Source organism: Chrysochloris asiatica, unplaced genomic scaffold (assembly GCF_000296735.1).
Source record: "Chrysochloris asiatica unplaced genomic scaffold, ChrAsi1.0 scaffold00098, whole genome shotgun sequence".
Taxonomy (NCBI): Eukaryota; Metazoa; Chordata; class Mammalia; order Afrosoricida; family Chrysochloridae; genus Chrysochloris; species Chrysochloris asiatica.
Window position 1 is genome coordinate 5,278,740 of NW_006408616.1, and position 19,629 is coordinate 5,298,368.

The following is a 19,629-nucleotide window of genomic DNA, read 5'->3' on the forward strand; positions in this document are numbered from 1 at the left end:
TAAGAACCAAAACTATGTGGCATTTAAAAATACAGTCAAAATTGTAGATAAACTAAAATGATGCAAAAATGAGCATATACTCCCTCTTCCATCACCATATTTAAGTTGAGCATCTGGGAAGAAGGGATACCTTATATAATAAATGCAGCAATATTTAGTGTCCTGTTAAACTAAAATAAATGTCATTAAAAACCAAACCTCTACTTGACAATGCTTATTTCTCTAATCCACAACCAACAGATTCTGACACAAGCTTTCAAAACCCTGTGGGTACATTACAGGAGACCAGGAGCTGGCAGAAAAGGTAAATGGGGAGTTATCACTTAAAGGGTTTGAGTTTTCCACTTGGATGCGGTGAAAATTTTGTTGAAATAGGTACTGCCAAAGGTTACAAAACATTAATGTAATAAATGTCACTGAATGGTACAGTTTTAAATGGTTAAAATGGAAACTTAAATGTTATCTACATTTTATCACAAAACTTAAAAAAAAAAAAAAAAAAAACCCTAATGGGTACAAATAAGCAGAACAAAGCAAATGTTTTCCTCTTTGAATACAGAGATGGTGAGAATCAACAATAAATCATAGTTCTTTGTTTTATGATGAAGAGACAGTGAATAAATGGGTTAAGTCTTTGTGTCAACCTGGCGGGGCCAGGATTCATAGTGGTTTAGCAGTTAAGATGCAGTTATCACTTCCAGGATGAAATCTAATACAGTGCGATGGATCAGCTCTGATCTAATTACCCTATGTGTTATAAATCCTCACTGAGGTCAGATGCAATCTACAGGATTAGGTTGTATCTTTAGTTAATCTCTTTTGAGGCATAAAAGGAGAGAAAAGTGAGCAGAGAGAGAGGGACCTACTGCTACTAAGAAAAAAGAACCAGGAGTGGAATGTGTTCTTTAGACATACATGGCAAACTCCAAGATCCAAGCAAACATTGCTGCATAGAGATCGCTAAGGAATACTGGGCCTACATATGCTTGAAGGAGACAAGGACCCTTCCCCAGAGCTGACAAAGAGAAAGACTTTCCCTGGAGCTGGCACTCTGAACTTGGACTTCTAGCCTCCTAAACTATGAGAATAAATTTCTGACAGTTAAAGTCATCTACTTGTGGTATTTCTGTTATTGCAGCATTAGAGAGCTATGACAGAATTTGGTACCAAGATTGGGGTATTGCTCTAACAGATATCTAAAATATAGAAGCAGTTTTAGAATTGGCCAATAAACAGAGGACGGAAGGAAGAGTACTAAGCTAACAGTTAAAAGCTTATTTTGACTACAAAAGATTGTTGGTGAATTAAGGATGTCAGGGGCAATTCTGATGACCAGCCTGGTCTCTGTTCTGCTTGAGCAAGTGTTACAAAGCTCTTTAGCTCTACTGATAAGTGCCCAGATGCACCCCACTCCAACAGTAAGCCTTGGCCTGAAGGCACTCAGTTTTCTAGCTCCAGGGCTCAGAGAGACTAATGCCTCTGACAAGTGCCCAGAGACACCCTATTCTGCCAGGAAGCCTCCTGCATAAAGACATTCAAGAGACCAGGAAGCAGAAGCTAAAGAGCCATGGAATGTGGAAGTCTAAGGCCATGACCTCTGGGCTTTCAAAATGTGGAAACATGGTCTTTAGGATTTCTAAGGGTGGAGCCATGGTTTCCTAAGTTTCAAAGAGCTGATTCTTCTTCACCAACTTGCTTCTTGAGAAAGATGGGACCTCTGCCAAAAGCTGAGGGAGTGGAGCTGTCATGCCTGAGGGAGCAGAAAAAGAGGGCTGCCAGGGTTGAGATGGTGAGGTCATCCCTCAGATGGGACTAGGAGAACAGGGCCACCCAAAGCCTAGGGTGCTGAATTGCTATTCTAAATTCACACAACATCTTACCAACTATCCACAGAATCAGATTGTCTATTATAAATGACCAATTATAAAGACAATACACCACTAACTTCTAATAATCATACTATGCTGACAAATACCACAAAGGAAAAGAGCCTCACGGTAATTTGAAAAACAATATTGTACAGGGATAGTTTCGACCTGTTAGCAGACTATAACGAACCTCAAATCATACTTCTTTTAATAGACAAAAATATTCATTTCCTCCAAACCAAGCATACAGCTTAAATTAACATCATTAGCTCTTATCATTGCACAAAATAATCTAATTGCCATCACTGTCTAGTTGTCTGGTGCATCTTAAATGAAGATCAGTTTTATTTTTAGAATGTTCAGATTCAAAGTTGTATTTTTAATCAACCAGAAAGCACATATCACCATGAAGCACAGGACAGTAAAGACAATTTATTATTGTCATTTTTAGGCTAATCTAGTAATGCTCTGGTAGCATATTGGTTACGAATCGGGCTACAAGCCGCAAGGTCAGCAGTTCAAAACTACCAGCTGTTCCGCGGGAGAAAGATGAGGCTTTCTGCTCCCTTAAAGATTTACAGCCTCGGAAATCCTGTATAGGGTCGCTATGGGTCGGATCCGACTCGATGGTACTTAACAACAACATAGTTAGTTATAAGGAGCTCTGGTAGCGTAGTGGTTACGAATTGGGCTGCTAACCTTAGGGTCAGCAGTTCGAAATTACCAGCTGTTCCGCAGCAGAAAGATGAGGCTTTAGGATCCCGTAAAGATTTACAGCCTCCCGTAAATATTTACAGGAAACCCTGTACAGGGTCGCTATGAATCGGAACCGACTCCACGGCACATAACAACAACAACAACATCACTATTTCTGGTGTAGCATTGTAGATTAATGCACCAGACTGCAAAGTCGGTTTGAAGCGCAAGGTCAGTGGTTAGAAGCTCACCAGCCGCTCCTTGGAAACCCTGTATAGGATCGCAATGGGATGGAACCAACTCACCGGCAAAACAACATCACTATTTAAGCCATGTAAATAAGTTCACTTAATATCATTATTAGAGTCCCGGTGTGGTGCTGTGGGTTAATGAACTAGACTGCAAAGTCTGAATTGCAATGTCTGCAATTCGAGATCACCAGCTGTTCCTCGGAAACCTTATGCAGGGTCACTATGGGTCGGAACCGACTCTATGCCACTTAACAACAGCAGCAATACCCTTTACTGAGTGAAATAAAAATTTATTTAAAGAGGAATATTCTAGCTAATTAGTTTGAAATCCATTTCTCTCCCTTTATCCTTTAATCCTCTAAACTAAAGGTCTGGTAAATTTTGCTTATGGGACAAATGTAACCAGCAAACCTGTTTCATACATAAAGTTTTACTGGAAAACAGATAAGCTCATTCTTTGTGATGCACCAAGATGTACTTCCCCCACCCTGTCTTCTCACACAAGTTCATTGTTTACCATGCATAGGCAGTAGTTGCTGTGAGCAAGCATTACTAATTCATTCAACTTAATATATATATGTATTTTTTGCTATTATGTTCCTGTGCTGTATAAAGCTTAAGGAAAATCAGGGAACAAAGTTAAGTCCTTGCTCTGCCAATAAGGAAAACAGTATAAAGAATATATGTCATGAGTTGATTAGTGCTATGAAGAACATTAAAGTAGCTTTATAGGACTGAGTAGCAGTCCTGGTGTGGCGCTGTAGGATAAGTGCTCGACTGCAAGGTTAGTTTGAACCAAAAGGTCAAAGGTTCAAACTCACCAAAGGGTCCTCAGAAACCCTATACAAGGTCGCTATGAGTTACAACCAACTTGAAGGCACTTAGAGCAGCAACACAGGATAGAGGGGGAAGCTCAGTAGCTCTATACAATAAACACTGGACTCGAACCACAAAGTCACCTTCCCTGACATTTTTGTCTAAAATAAGTATTCTCTCTCCCAGTCAATTGTCTTTTGTTGTTGTTGTTGTTAAGATCCATCAAGTCGATTCTGACTCACAGGGACACTGTATAGGGTTTCTGAGGCTGTAAATCTTTATGGGAGAAGAAAGTCTCATCTTTCTCCTGTGAAGCAGCTGGTAGATTCAAAATGCTGACCTTGCAGCTACAAGCCCAACTCATAATCCGAACCAACTCCACAGCACATAACCACCACCAGGGCTTCTTAGGAGGTAAAGTCAGAGCGGTACCTCAGATGCTGCAATAGGGGGAAAGGATGGGTTGAGATAAACCAATTCCAGAATCTCCATTGTATACTGACCAATATTACAGTTCTCTATGAGCTCAGGCTCTTTGCAACTAAAATCTAGCCCATCTTCCTATTCCCCTAGGAGTCTTTACAATAGGATGCTACCAATTAAGCAGTCCTAGTTATTCCAGGCAATTTGAGGGAGTCACCGAGGATGGTACTAGAGACAGGGCTATCATGCTTTTTAATTATTTTTCTGTTTTCAAATTAATTATACAAGTGAAAGGGAGGAAGTGGGGAGGCTAGTCTAACTGGTATCAAAATACAACAATCTGGGTAAAGTTGGGTTTTCTCTACAATTCTCTCTCTCCACATCAGTAATTCTCAACCCTAACTACACACTGGATTTTAATTCTAGCCAAGATTCACTCCACTTTTAAAACTCAGTTCATCTAGATTCTGTTCCTAAAACAGTGACCCAAAGCCTTCAAAAAGGTGAGGCAGAGCATCATTCTGTGGCTTTTTTTTTTTTTTTTTTAAGTTCCCCACATGATTCTACTGTGCAGTCAGGGCTAAAAATTCCCCCATACTGTCACACTTAAAGTCTCATCAACTTGAAGAGCAATGGTTGGTTGAAACACTGGCTGTACCGCTGAGCAACCTAGGAAATTTCTTCTTAAATACCAATGCCAAGTACCCTGCCTAAGGCCAGTGAAAATGAATCTCAAAAGCAGAGCGCCTGTCAGTGTTTGTTTAAAGCTCTGTAGGTGATCCCAAGTCAGGGCTGAAACGCACTGACCTAACACTCAAATCTCTAAGTGACATATCAGTTCTTACCTAAAGCCATGTCTTTATCTGCAGTCTCATAACATTAGCTATCTTAAACTAACCATATTTTAAATGAAGCACCCACATTTTCCTCCAAAGCTGGATCCTCATTTGGTGGGGGTGGTTCCCATTTCTTCCGTTAATATTACAATCTACTCCTTTACTTCTAATTCTAAATGTATTTAATAAGAGTAATACAGGTTTCCATAAACAAACACTTAAGGAATGAGTCGCTGAACAGTCTCAGGGGATGTCAAGGTCAACTGGCCTAACATAGTCCACAAAGAAAATGTACTAAATTCTATTTTGGTGAACAGTGACTGAGATCTTAAAAGCTTGTGTGTGGCCAAGGTGCAACTATTAGGCTCTGATCCTCTAGAGCAAAAAGGGGTACAGAAAATCAAAGACATATGGAAACAATTATACACCTTTCAGGCCTGGAACTCAATTTACCCATGTCCCAATTTTCAAATAATGTTGTTTTTGTTGGTAAGTGGCATCTAATTAGTTCTGACTCACAGCAACTCTGTACAGGGTTTCTGAGGCTGCACATCTTTACAGGAGCAGAAAATTTCATCTTTCTCCCATGGGGTGACTAGTGGCTTCGAACCACTGACCTTGTGGTTTGCAGTCCAGTACTCATCATACAGAGTCAATGTTTTTGTTGTTGTCCTGCTTTTGAGTTGGTTCTGACTTCTAGCGACCCTTTATAGGGTTTCCAAGGAGCAGCTGGTGGATTTGAACTGCCTATCTTGTGATTCACAGTCCAGTGCTGATCCTACAGTGCCACACAAGGAGTCTATAGACAGGTTTAAAAGGTGAACAATGCAGTAGGGAGGTGTGCACTACTTACAAGCAACCATTTGAAGTCAAAAGGGTAGCATTTGCCCACAGATAAAGGTCAAAAAGCAGGAAGAGGTAGAAAAGAAGGAGGAACTGAAACAGCAAACACACAGCGATGAAGTGGGATGATGGCAAATGGTGCAGAGATTGCAATCAACCACATGAAACCAAATGTGTGTGAATTGTTGAATGGAAAATTTATTTTCTCTGTAAATCTTCACCAAATTTACAATACTTTTAAAACAATAATGATACCAGGAGGTTTCACAAAGGTCCTGGAAATTTTTCATTATCTTTTCACTCATCCTTGTCCCTGTTTGAGAGGTAACAAAAAAATAAAACAAAACAAAAAAATCTTTTGGAAATAGTGCTGGTGGTTGCACAACATGTGAATATAATTAATGTCACTGAAATGTACACTTAAAAATCATTAAGATGGCAAAATTTTTGTTTTATTTTTCCAAAATTAATATATATGTGTATTTAAATAAGTACCTGGATGGTGAAAATGGGTAAGTACTTAGAACTAGTCAAAAGGTTGTTGGTTTGAACCTCAGAACACAACTCTGGCAATCTGCTTACGAAAGGTCACAGTCTGGAAAACCCTATGGAGCAATTCTATGCTGCATACATGGAGTCACGTGAGTCAAAATGCACTCAACAGCCACTAATGACAAATCATTTCTAAATTCTATTTTAAAGAAGGGAAAAATAAACCAACTTTTAACCTGGTTACTACATCCCATTTCCCAGAGATGATCTCTGATAACAAATTGTATAATTTTCCTATTTTTTACTTGAATTTCTATGACTTTTAAGGTCATTTATCATTTTCACAAAGGCGTTCTGGTAGTGTAGTAGTTACGAATTGGGCTGCTCACCTCAAGGTCGGCAGTTCGAAACTACCAGCCGTTCCCCACGGGAGAAAGAGAAGGCTTTTTGCTCCCGTAAAGATGTACAGCCCCAGAAACCCTGTGCAGGGTCACTATGAGTTGTAAGTGACTCCACGGTACTTAACAACGATCATTTTCACAATATTCTCACAACCATTTCTCATTCATCAGTAATTGACTTAATACGTTCTAACAAACCTGTTTTTCTCAGTTTATGCTGCCCCCTCAGTGGCCTCTGTCCAGTATCCCTTCCCTACAATTCCTCATGAGCATAATCACAAACTTGATCATGACCCTTAGCATTGTTGTTTACTGCTGCATAGATTTCACCTCAGAGACACCCTTAGTATTTATGAACAAATGTCTACTGATTCAAGTCCAAATGTTTTATCCCAACAAACATCCCAAATGTAACACTAACTCCCTTTTTCAAGTCCACCTTTCACAAATATTCTGCACAAGCCTGCCAGTATCATTTAGTAATTATTTCAGCTGGAGCAAATAAACAATCAGGAGCTAACTGTTTTACTTAACAACTAAGTCTGGAGGAGGCATTGCTGGCAGCAGCACCCTGTAATATCAAGACTGAGTTTCTTGGTCTGCCTTCAGGGTTAAAGGAGGCTGCTATATCTCTCACCAAAGCTTTAATTCAAGGCAAAAGAAAACTGAAGGAAAAAGCTGTACCAGACATTTCTGTTCCCTTTGACCACAAAAACAAAATTTCCCAGAAATTTCCTGACACATCTTGTTTAGAAATATGTCATGTGAATGTCTCTAGCTGCAAGGGAGGCTGGGAATGCAAGTTGCCTGAGACTAGGCAAAGCCATGAAAAAGAACACTTGTTCTTGTAGTGGTTAGGTGCCATCGAGTCGTACGGACTCATAGCAACCCTATAGACAACAGAACGAACCAATGCCCAGCCTACACCAACCTCACAATCATTTCTACGTTTGAGTCAATTGCTGCTGCCACTGTGCCAATCCATCTCGTTGGGAGTCTTCCTCTTTTTCCTCTAACCCTCCACTTAAACAAACTTTCTCCAGGGACAGGTACCTCCTAATAATATGTCCAAAGTATGAGAGATGAAGTCTGGCCATCCTGGCTTCCGCAGAGCATTCAGACTGTACTTCTTCCAACACAGATTTCTTTGTTCTTTTGGCACTCCAGGGTACTTGTAATATTCTCCTCCAACACCATAACTCAAAGGCATCAATTCTTCTTTCTTATTATTTACTGTCAACTTTCACATGTATATGAGGTTCTTGAAAATACAATAGCTTGGGTCAGGTGCACCTTAGTCCTCAAACTGACATCTTTGCTCTTCAACACTTTAAAGAGGTCTTGTGAAGCAGATTTGCCTAATGCAATACATTGATTTCTTGACTGCTGCTTCCATGAGTGTTGATGGTTGATCCGAGCAAAATGGAATATTTGACAACTTCAAACTTTTCTACATTTATATGGATGTTGTTTACTGGTTCAGTGGTGAGGATTTTTGTTTGTTTGTTTTTTTACATTGAGATGCAATCATACTGAAGGCTGTGGTCTTTGATCCTCGTCAGTAAGTATTTTAAGTCCTCTTCACTTCCAGCAAACCAGGTTGTATAATCTACATATCGCAGGTCATTAATTACTCTTCTTCCAATCCCAATATCACATTCTTCTTCATATAATCCAGCATCTCAAATTACTTGTTCAGTATACAGATTGGATAAATATGGTACACACCTTTCCTAATTTTAAACCATTCAGTGTTCCCTTGTTGTGTTTGAACTGCTGCCTTTTGGTCTATATGCAGGTTCCTTATGAGCACAGTTAAGTTCTCCGTAGTACTCATTCACCACAATGTTGTCCATATCTTGTCATGATCCACACAATCTAAAACCTTTGCAGAGTCAATGAAACACAGGTAAACATCTTTCTGGCATTCTCTGCTTTCATCAATATCCATCTGAAGTCAACAATGATATCCCTTGTTCCACATCTTCTTTTGAATCTGGTTTGAACCTCTGGAAGTTGTCTGTCAATGTATGGTTGCAGTCTTTTTGAATTATCTCTAGCAAAATTTTACTTGCATGCAATAGTAATGATATTGTCCAATGATTTCCACATTCTGTTAGGTCACTTCTCTTTGGAATGGTCACAAACATAGATCTCTTCCAGTCAGTTGACCAGGTAGTTATTTTCCAAATTTCTTGGCAGAGATGAATGAGTGTCTCCAGTGCTGTATCAGTTTGTTGAAGGATTTCATTTTGTATTCCATCAATTCCCAGTACCTTGTTCTTAGCCAATGATTTCAATGCACGTTGGACTTCTTCCTTTAGGATCCTCTTGATCATATGGTAACTCTTGAAATGGTTGAACATCGACCATTTCTTTTTGGTGCAGTGACTCTCTGTATTCCTTCCATCTTCTTTTGCTGCTTTCTATATCACTCATTAAAGAGCTCTGGTAGTGTAATAGTTATGAATCGGGCTGTGAATCTTAAGGTCAGCAGTTTGAAACTACCAGCTGTTCCATGGGAGAAAGATGAGGCTTTCTGCTCCCATAAAGATTTACAACCTCGGAAACCCTGTATAGGGTCGCTATGAGTCAGTTCCGACTCCACGGCACATAACCACCACCACCATATCAATATTTTGCCCAAAAGTTTGAGGCTTTTCTTGAAGTTTTTCTTCAACTCCCTCAGAGCTTAAGAAATGCTCAGAGTGTTCTTCTCTTTTAGTTATCTAATTCCAGGTCTTTGTACATTTCGTTACAATATTTGACTTTGTCTTCTTGAGCTGACTTTTCAAATTTTCTGTTCGGCTCTTTTACTTACTCATTTCTTCCATTTGCATTAGCATCTCTATGCTGGAGAGTAAGTTTCAGAGTCTCTTTTGACATCCATTTTGGTCTTTTCCTTCTATCTCATCTTCTTCATGCCCTTTTGTTTTCTTCCTGTATGATGTTCTTGATGTCATCCCACAGCTCTTCTGGTCTTCAGTCTTTAGTGTCTAATGCATTAAATCTGTTCTTCAGATTATCTCTACATTCAGATGGTACAGGTTCAAGGTCACTTGGTTTAATTTTCTTCAGCTTCAGTCTGAACTTGCATATGAGCAATTGATGGTCTGGGCCTTGTTTTGGATGATGATATGGAGTTTTTTCATCATCTCTTTGCATAAATGTAATCAGTTTGATTTCTATGTATTCCGTCTGGTGAGGTCCATGTATATAGTATCTTTTTTGTTGTTTAAAAATGGTATTTGCAATGAACAAGTCATTGGTCTTGCAAAATTCTATCTGGAATCGCCAGTATCTTAAGGCCATATTTTCCAACTACTGATCCTTCCTCTTAGTTTCCAACCTTTGCATTCCAATCACCAGTAATTATCAGCATATCTTGATTGCCTGTTTGATCAATTTCATACTGAAGAAGTTGATAGAGTTCTTCAATTTCATCATTACTGGCTTTAGTGGTTGGTGTGCAAATTACAATAACAGTGGTATTAATGACTACTGGTCTTCCTCGTAGGCATATGGATATTATCCCATCATAGACAAGGTTGTACTTCAAGACAGATCTTAATATGCTCTTTTTGATGATGAATATGCCACCATTCCTCTTCAATTTGTCATTCCTGGCACAGTAAACCTGTGATTGTCAGATTCAAACTGGCCAACAGTCCATTTCAGCTCACTAATGCCTAGGATATCAATATGTATGCATTCCATTTCATTTTTGAAAATTTTCAATTTTCCTAGATTCATACTTCATACATTCCATGTTCTGATTATTAATGGATTATTTACAGCTGTTTCTCATCATTTTGAATTGTGCTCCATTAGCAAATAAAGGTCCGACAGTCTTACTTGAGTCATATCATCATGGTCAACTCTACTTTGAGGAGGCTACTCTTCCCCAATCTTATTTTGAGTTTCTTTTCAGCTTGAGGGGCTCATCTTCCAGCACTATATCTGACAATATTCTAGTGGTCTTCATCATATTTCAATATTTAATGTTCTGGTGCTAACAGTATTCCTGGTGCTAACATTATTCCTCTGCTATTCATAAGGTTTTCAGTGACTAAATATTCAGAAGTAGTCCATCTCTCCTTCTTCCTAGTCTTTCTTGGTCTGGAAGTCAGCTGAAACCTGTCCACCAGGTGACCCTGCTAGTATTTAAAATGCCCGTGGCATTGCCTCCAGAATCATAGCAACTCACAAGCCACCACAGTACGACAAACTGACAGATGAGTGGTGGAAAGAACAGTTACCAGTCCTTTAATATTCTTGTTTATATACCTTTGCCTAATATGGAAGAAAAGAGAGATGGAAAGACCAGGACTTGACTACAGACACTTTCTCAGCCTTACTTTTTTACCTCCCTCTTTTCCTGAACTTATAATAGTGGGCATACATATATCATTAGTCATTTACTCTAAATGAGCAAGTCCATAGCAAGAAAGTGCAACATGGCTGAGAAGCCCTTTGGACTGTATTCACCAGCAGTAAGCCAGCATCTTTTGCTCAGTATTTTGTATCACATTTGTACTTCTTGGCATTTACTTTGTTTTTTGTTTTTCTTCAAATGAGCTTTGCATTATAACTATACCAGAAATTCAATAACTTTGTTCTTAATAAATTTCTTTGCATTTTTCTAACTCCATTTTAAAACACTTGGAAACTGCACTCTTTACCGTTTAGAGATACTCTTTCAAAATCAAATAAAGACATATGAAGACAAAAATTTCAGATTCTCAGCTTCTCATTCTGTGTAGAACTAAGTATGAAGAGCAGGTGGAAAGGCCATTGAAAGAAATGGATGGGTGACCTCTTTCAAACAATGAAAACATTCAAGTCCACAGAAGGATTCAGGATAAAAATAAGGCATTTCATGGCTGAACCCTGGTGGGAAATTGTGTCCTCACTTCTAATAAGACCACATCAAAACAGGGTTAGAGTTTAGGGATTGAAGGACGGGGAAGCAGAGGAGTGGAAGGAAAGATAGAAAGGAGCGATAAAAATGTTCTAAACGTAGCACAATAAGAGCTAGAAAATGATGGTCCTATTTAAATCTACCATTTTTCTCTATGTAATTATAAATTTCATTTTTCATTTGTCTCATCACATCAAAATCAAAATAACCCTTTTTGCCACCAAGTCAACTCCAATTCTTGGTGACTCATGCATTTCAACTTAAACTGTTCCTTAGGGCTTTTGTAGCTACAGACTTAATGGAAGCATATTACTGGGCCTGTCTTCCAGCACCTCTGAGGGTTTGAACTGTCAGTCTTGAGAGTTGTTGTTGTTAAGTGTTGTCAAGTCAGTTTCTACTCAGATTCTGTTTAAGGTTTCTAAGGAACATCTGGTGTTTGAAATACCAACCTTACAGTTCTACACTGGGACTCCAACCTTGAGAGTAGCATAGTGCTCATCATATATGCATTATATATACATTCACCATTATGTTGATAAGTAAATACTCATACATGAATATGTTGGTGTTAAATGCCGCTGAGTCAGTTCTAACTCACAGCAACCTGTGAGCCACCTCACAGGGTTTCCAAGGAGTGACTGGTGACTTTGAACCATCAATCTTGCAGTTCAAACTGACCTTGCAGTCGAGTGCTTATCCTACAGTGCCACACCAATCAATAAACACCTTCCTTTAAAATCTACTATGTAGAAACCTAAATTTATAAAGAGATTATTATATCATTAATTCTTCACTTTGCAAAGAATTTTTCTATGTATAAAGGCCTTTTCTGATGATATTATTAAATTTAAGCAGAAAAACTTTTATTTACCTATCATCCTTTATGGAATGTACTAGTTAACCTGAGCCTTGATTTTTATTGTTAATTACTGTTGGGTTGATTATTATATTAGGCAGCAGAGACTGCTCCATAGGCCTTTCAAGACTTTGACGTTTCAGAAGCAGATGATCACCAGGCCTGTGTTTCAAGGTGCCTCTAAATGAGTTCAAACTACTAAGATCTCAGCTAGTAAGAAATCATCATCATTAAATAGGAGTTCCTGTGATTATCTCATTCTTCCAAGAATCCACATCTCTATATCTTTGTTGTTGTAGTTATGTGCCGTGGATTCGGTTCCAGCTCAAAGCGACCCTGTACAGGATTTCCGAGGCTGTAAATCTTTATGGGAGCAGAAAGCTTCCTCTTTCTCCCATAGAACAGCTGGTAGTTTCAAACTGCTGACCCTGAGGTTAGCAGCCCGATTTGTAACCACTACACTACCAGAGCTCCTTCTCAATATCTTAATCCCCCAAATTTATGAAAAACTTAATTTTCATAGATTAGCAGAGTAACTGTAAAGGTTATGGAGAATCATATCTTTAAAGGGTTGGGAATGACACTAATAAAACTCACAAACTCTCTTTAATAAGGGAATGACTAAAGTGTGGCACTGTAAGATCAGCATTGGATTTCTAACCACAAGGCCAGCAGTTCAAACCCAGTTGTTCTTCGGAAATCCTATATAGGGTTGCTATAAGTTGGAACCGATTTGACAGCACTTATCAACAACAACAATGAACTATTAGGATAAGCATTGGACTACTAACCGCAAGGTCAGTGGCTCAAGCCTATCAGCCGCTCCTTGGAAACCATATACAGGATCACTATGAGTCAGAAGTGACTCAACAGCACCAACAATATGCTATTATAGAGCCCCGCTTGCACTGTTACATTTTGGTTTAAAACTAACCTTTTAGTAGAGACCTTGTCTTAAATTTATTTCTGTATTTCTAATGGCAAACAGTCTGTACTGCATGTGTGTGGGAAATTGATGAGGTTCACTCCCTCTCTGAACCCTGTCAGGATGTGAGGTCATTAGGACACTCTGTGCTCTTGATGACAAAGGACAGTGACTGAAACAAACAGTGGGGGGTAGAGGAGGAGGCATAAAAATGAGAAGCAATAACCTCCATGGCTGAAGGGGTGGTGGTGATGATGAGTTATAAAGAAAATAATACAGCTTACATTAGTCCTTTTATTATTTTCAAAGTGCTTTTTACCGGAGTCTTGTCCTATTTGCTCCTCAAAATCACCCTGTGAAGTAGGAGGCTATTTAATATATAAATTCTATAATTCACAGAGAAAAGGGAAAGTAATGCTTTTACTGTAAAATGTTATGTGCTGCTTACAGGGGGAAATGACCAGGTTAAATTGTTTACACATATAAGAGTGAAGGGTTATACTTATGCAAACAGAAAAACATCTGGCTTAGTTTTCACTAGCTGATTATTTTGAAAGAAAAATGTATAATTCCAGTAATAAAATAAGCATTCAATTGCCAGGTGAACTTAGATATGTGTTCTCTCTCTCCCAAAACAAATCCATCCCCAGACAGGTTTAAAATGCAAAGCTACTGGGTAAAAATTCTCCACCCAAAGCTCAACAACAACAAAATACATTTACTCAGTTAAATGGGTTTTAGACGTGTTATTTCCAACACATAAGCTCTGGCAAACAACTTACTTTAAAAGTCTCCACCACCTCTTTTGATCCTCCTTCTCCGGTACATTCTGCAGAACATAGGTGATTGCAGTCCTTAAAGAAGAAATAAATCTCCATTAAGTAAAAGCAGGTGGGTACTTGGGGCTTGGGATAATCATATGACTCACCATTACACAGAGCGCTCTCCTCTAGTACACAAGCAAACAGGAAAAAGAGGATCAGGAAGATCCCGAGGCTCAGACGATCAATTAGGCAAGAACGCCATACAGCACTTCCCCAAGTGTTGCCCTTTCTACCCTGTCTGAGGAGGTGGCTTTTTGTCCTCCAGCACTTGCTAAGAGCCGACTGGTTAATATCCATGTTAGCCCTACAGAGACATAGTTCACCAGCAAAGAACAAAAAGACAATTGTCTCATTTATGCCCAAGTAAATAGTCGAGACTACGGTTTTAAGCCATTTATAGAAAAATCTCTTGGGCGCGCTCAGCCTCGTGGTCTTGTCAATCACTGGCGCACAATGGCAAGCTTGGAAAAAGGATGGAGTATGAACCATTTTCTCCACATGCAGGGTTCACCTATTTAGACACATCGAAGACATGATGACATAACCTGATGAATCAGAAAGTAACTTAAAAGATAGAGAAGGACACAATGACACAACAGACGGTGGATAAACTGATAAACGTTGCAGACATTTGAAAAACAAAACAACGAATCGGCTAGATAATTACAGGACGAAGGGAAAAAAGGGAATCAAGGCAGCAGAAGGCTGCAGTCAAAATATTATGGGGATGTCTAAGGCACAGTGGATGTGGCTGTGGTAGTTTTAGCAGCCCAGAGACCCAGAGATTCAGCTCCCACCTCCTCCCCTCGAGCAGCTTCCATGGCGACCCTCATGTTCTCCTGAGCCGGGCACCCCGCGGCGTGTTCACAGGCGATGTCTCTAGATTTGGGGTAAGGTTAGGGGGACCTTCTGAAGGGATTGGAGGGGAAACGGAGGTGGGAGACGAAGCAGTAGGGTACGGCAGCAATGCGCACTGCCGGGCCCGTACACTTTGAAGACAGGATTCTAATCCTCTCCCTCCCGCAAACGCCTCGGTCGGGGTACCTGACTGGGAAAAGCTGCGGCGGCGTCCGGCATGCTGGCCATGGGGAAGCTCCCGGCACGTTGGGCTGCAGAGAGCGGCGGCCACAAGCAGCTCGCAGCTGGATGCGAAAGCTGGATGCGCGGCCAAGTCCCTGCACACAGCCAGCGCGACGCGGGATGCCACAGCCCGGAGCTCTGCGCCAGAGCCAGGAGCAGGGAACCACGGAGCCTCACCAACATCCCGGGGGAGGAGCCTTCAATGGTCTAGTCCTTCTATTTCTTCGACCGAGTAAACCAAAGCCTATTCCCTGCCACTGGGTTTCATCCTGGGGCCCAAGAATGCACACGCAAGACAGCGCTTTTCCAAGTGTAGGCATATATGGAGCATCATTATTTACCAAATAAGCTCTAGGTGAGTCCGGAAGCGTCCCTTTGACAGGATGAAAGAACCCTCAGGGAAATTCTTTAGCATTAAGCAGCTTTCCCATTGATCCCATCTACCAATAAAAAGCAGTTTCTGCCCTTGGGAGTTCGCAGCTTGGGTTGGTATTTGTGTATAGGCTCTGGTTGACCACCCACTTTCACATGCAAAGTAAACATGCAGAACGTGAATCCAACTTTAAGATTTCCTTGCATCACGTACACACGTGGGAGCTCGGGTTTGTATCTTGCGGTGTTGGGGGCAACCAGGTTCACATACTCTAACAGCTCTCTGTCACGGAGATCCATACATTCGTTGTTCTCAGGCAAAATTGTTGTTGTTGTTATGTGCCATGGAGTAGGTTCCGACTCATGGTGACCCTGTACAGGGCTTCCGAGGCTGTAAATCTTTATGGAAGCAGAAAGCCTCATCTTTCTCTGGCTGGTAGTTTCGAACCGCTGACACTCAGCTTCAGCTTCGCAGCCCGATTCGTAACCACTATGCTAAACAGACCGACCACAAAAGAAATCCCATTCGTACTTTGTTGGTGGTTTTCTGATGTAGGCCCGTGATCACAATATTTAGAGAAAAAACTGGGAAAGAGAAATGGCACTAGGTTTAGACAGGGGAAAGAGGATTGAACAGCCATTGCCTGCTATGTCGTGATCTCCCAGGGCAACAGAGTAAATTATGTACCTTCGTGACTTCTAAATTAATACAAAGTGATGACTCCTCTTGACTTAACCTTGGAAAGGGGAAACGGCAGTTTCTTCTAGGCTGTTATTAAATTCTGACTCATAGGGACCCTGTATAGGATTTCCGAGAAGCGATTGGTGGGTTTGAACCACTGACCTTGTGGTTAGTAGTCAAGTGCTTATCTTACACCGGCATACCAGGGTGAGAGCTTTGGGGTAAGAACTGGGTAAATCCTGTTTTGTTTTACAATTGATTTCATGCACCCTAAAGGCACAACCACAAAAACTCTTAATTAATCCTTTTGATTCAAAAAGAAAACAAAGAACAGTAACAAAAACTACACTCCTCCCTTTCCTCTCCCCCTTGTTGTTGTTGTGAAGTGCCTGCCAGTCGGTTCCCACTCATAGTGAGCCTGTATAGGTTTTCCACAAGGTTTCCGAGGAACAGCTAATGAACTTGAACTGCCAACCTTGCAATCCAAACAGCTTTACAATCTGGCGCATTAACCCACAGTGCTACGCCACACCAGGACTCCTCCTCTCCCTCTTGTACAAGGATAAATGAAAAAGTTGTTAAGTGCTGTTGAGTTGGTTCCGACCCACAGCGACCCTGTATAGGGTTTCCGATTGCTAGAAAATCATGTTGTTGTTGATAAGTGCCATCGAGTTGGTTCTGACCCATAGTGACCCAGTATAGGGTTTCCAAGGAGCAGTTAGTGAGCTTGAACCACCTACCTTGAGGTTCAAACAGACTTCACAGTCCAGCGAATTAACCCACAGTGCCACACTAGGACGCCATAAAATCATAAAAAGCTTTATTAAACAAAAATATCAAAAGGTGACTCTATTGTTTCTTGACATATCCTCCTATTTAGACCTCTACTTACCACTCATCTATCTGTCACTTTGTCATACTGTGGTGGCTTGTGTGTTGTTGTGATGCTGGAAGTTAATGCCACCGGTATTTTAAATATTTTTAATATTTAAAATATGACTCTTCTACTCATGGACTCCGGAGTCCTGGTGTGATACTGAGGGTTTTCTGTACTGCAAAGTCATTTGAACTGCAAGGTTGGTGGTTCAAGTTCATCAGCCGCTCCTCAGAAACCCTATACCGGGTCATTATGGGTCAGAACTGACTAAATGGCACTTATCAACACAGCAACTTCTACCCATAGTCTTTGTAACCCCTACCAAATGGATAAGAGAAGTTGGGGCAAGATGTGGACAAAATGATAGGATCCAGTTGTTAGCGATTGTGAACAGGGTTAATTGAGAAAACCTGGAACTCTACCATGGCTATGAACGAGCCATCTCAGAAGCTGAAGGAAGAATTTCACTACCATCAAAGCAGCAGAGCCAGGAGGATAGCACGTCCTTTGGACCCTGTGCATTGACCCTTCTCCACCTAGGGACATAACGTTATGACACCAGAGGAAAGGCAGAGAAGCACCAACAGAACCAAGACCCAGAGTATGAGACAGCAGCAGACTCTCCAGCCCAGGGAGCAAGTAAATCTGAGTGACTTTGGGCAGGAGGACTGCTTGCAGAACGGGGTGCCTCCAATTGGAGGAACAAGGTTTGTTGACCCACTGAGCTATATCATTCAGTTTGAGGCTTATGTTGGAGTGGTGTGCTTTGTGGACATTTATCAGCAGCCCTAAAGAGTTTTGTAACATTACCTGAGCAGGCCAGAGACCAGACCAATAGCCTGAGGGCCAGCGAAAGCCCTGCCGTTGGACACAGCAGAGAAGAAGCTGTCCTTACCAAAAACCTCTATCTTGAGAATTCTGACCCTGAACTGGAACCCATCAACTTTTCTAATAGATACCATAACTGTTGAGTATGGTCACTAAGATTGGTATGGCCATTGCAATAAATGATGGAATCCAGATGAGTAGAAAGCACTGTGACAGGGAAGGTTGGTGCCATTTTTTTGTAGGCACTCATGGTGGACAGCTTTCAGTACAATTCCACAATAAGACAGACAAGTAAGAAGGAGAGGCAGACCACTTCTGAAAGGTTGGCCATTGAAAATTTTATGAATAATAGAGCATCATCTGCTGCAATGCTTTGAGATAAGCACCACAGATTGGAAAGTACTCAAAATACAATTGGGGAAGAGCTGCTTCCTCAAACTAGTGTTGACCTTGTTGTTGTTAAGTGCTCTCCAGTAGGTTCCGACCCATAGCAACCCTTTATATGGTTTCCGAGGAGCAGCTAGTGAGCTTGAACCACCGACCTTGCAGTTCAAATGGCTTTGCAGTCTGGCGCATTAACCCACAGCACCACACCAGGACTCCGAGTTGACCTTAGTGACTATTATATTAAAGCTCCATCCTAAGCATTACTGAGCTGAAATGATTTACTATGTCAGGAACAAAAAAATGAAAAGGGATGTCATATTCATTGTTAAAAATTTCACTTCAAGATCTATCACCTATCTGTGATAGGATAATATCCATACCCCTAAAAGAAAGACCAATTAATACCAATATTATGTAAATGTACATACCAATCACTAAAAACAAAGATGATAAAATTGAAGAATTCTACCAACTTCTTCAGTCTGAAATTGATCAAACATGCAATGAAGATGCATTGATAATTATTGGTGACTGGAATGTGAAAGTTGGAAAAAAAGAGGATGGATCAGTAATTGGGGAATATGGCCTTGGTAAGAAGACCAGAGAAAAGATTGAAGATGTTGAGACTTCATTTTGCTTACATCCACAATAAACACTCATGAATGTAGCAATTAAGAAATCAAATAGTATACTGCATCAAGCAAATCTGCTGCACAAGACCTCTTTGAAGTGTTCAAGAGCAAACATATCACTTTGAGGACTAAGGTGCCCCTGACTCATGTCATATTTTCAATCATCTCTTATGCATGTGAAAACTGCACAATGAATAATGAAGACCATTTGAATTATGGTGTTGGAGAAGAATGTTCAAAGTACCATGAGTTGCCAGAAGAACATAGCTAGACTTGGTTTCTGAGTCTTTAAACACATTGTCAGGAGGGACCAGTCCCTGGAGACAGACATCATACTTAATAAAGAGGAGGGTTAGTGAAAAAGAAGGGAAATCAGTCAGATTCCTTTACACTAATAAAGACAGCTTTGAAAAGGAAGTCATGAAAACAATACCATTTACAATAGCCACTCAAAAAATGAAATATTTAACAATAAATCTAACCAAGGAAACAGAAGACCTATACAAAGAAAACTACTGCAAGAGACTTACAAAAATGAAAGAATACACCACACTCATGGATAAGATGACTTAACATTTTGAAAATGTCAACACAGCCCAAAGTAATCTATGGATATAAT

The 19,629-nt window shown here is 40.4% G+C and overlaps 1 protein-coding gene across 1 annotated transcript in view; it reads right to left on the reverse strand.

The window, feature by feature from the left end:
* BCAT1 (branched chain amino-acid transaminase 1, cytosolic) overlaps positions 1 to 14,449 on the reverse strand; it is a 93,854-nt gene extending 79,405 nt beyond the window's left edge. Inside the window, exon 1 of the mRNA XM_006866976.1 lies at positions 14,111 to 14,449. Within this exon, the coding sequence (XP_006867038.1) occupies positions 14,111 to 14,449 (339 nt within the window). The remainder of the gene's footprint in view (positions 1 to 14,110) is intronic.
* Between the last annotated feature and the right edge of the window lie 5,180 nt (positions 14,450 to 19,629).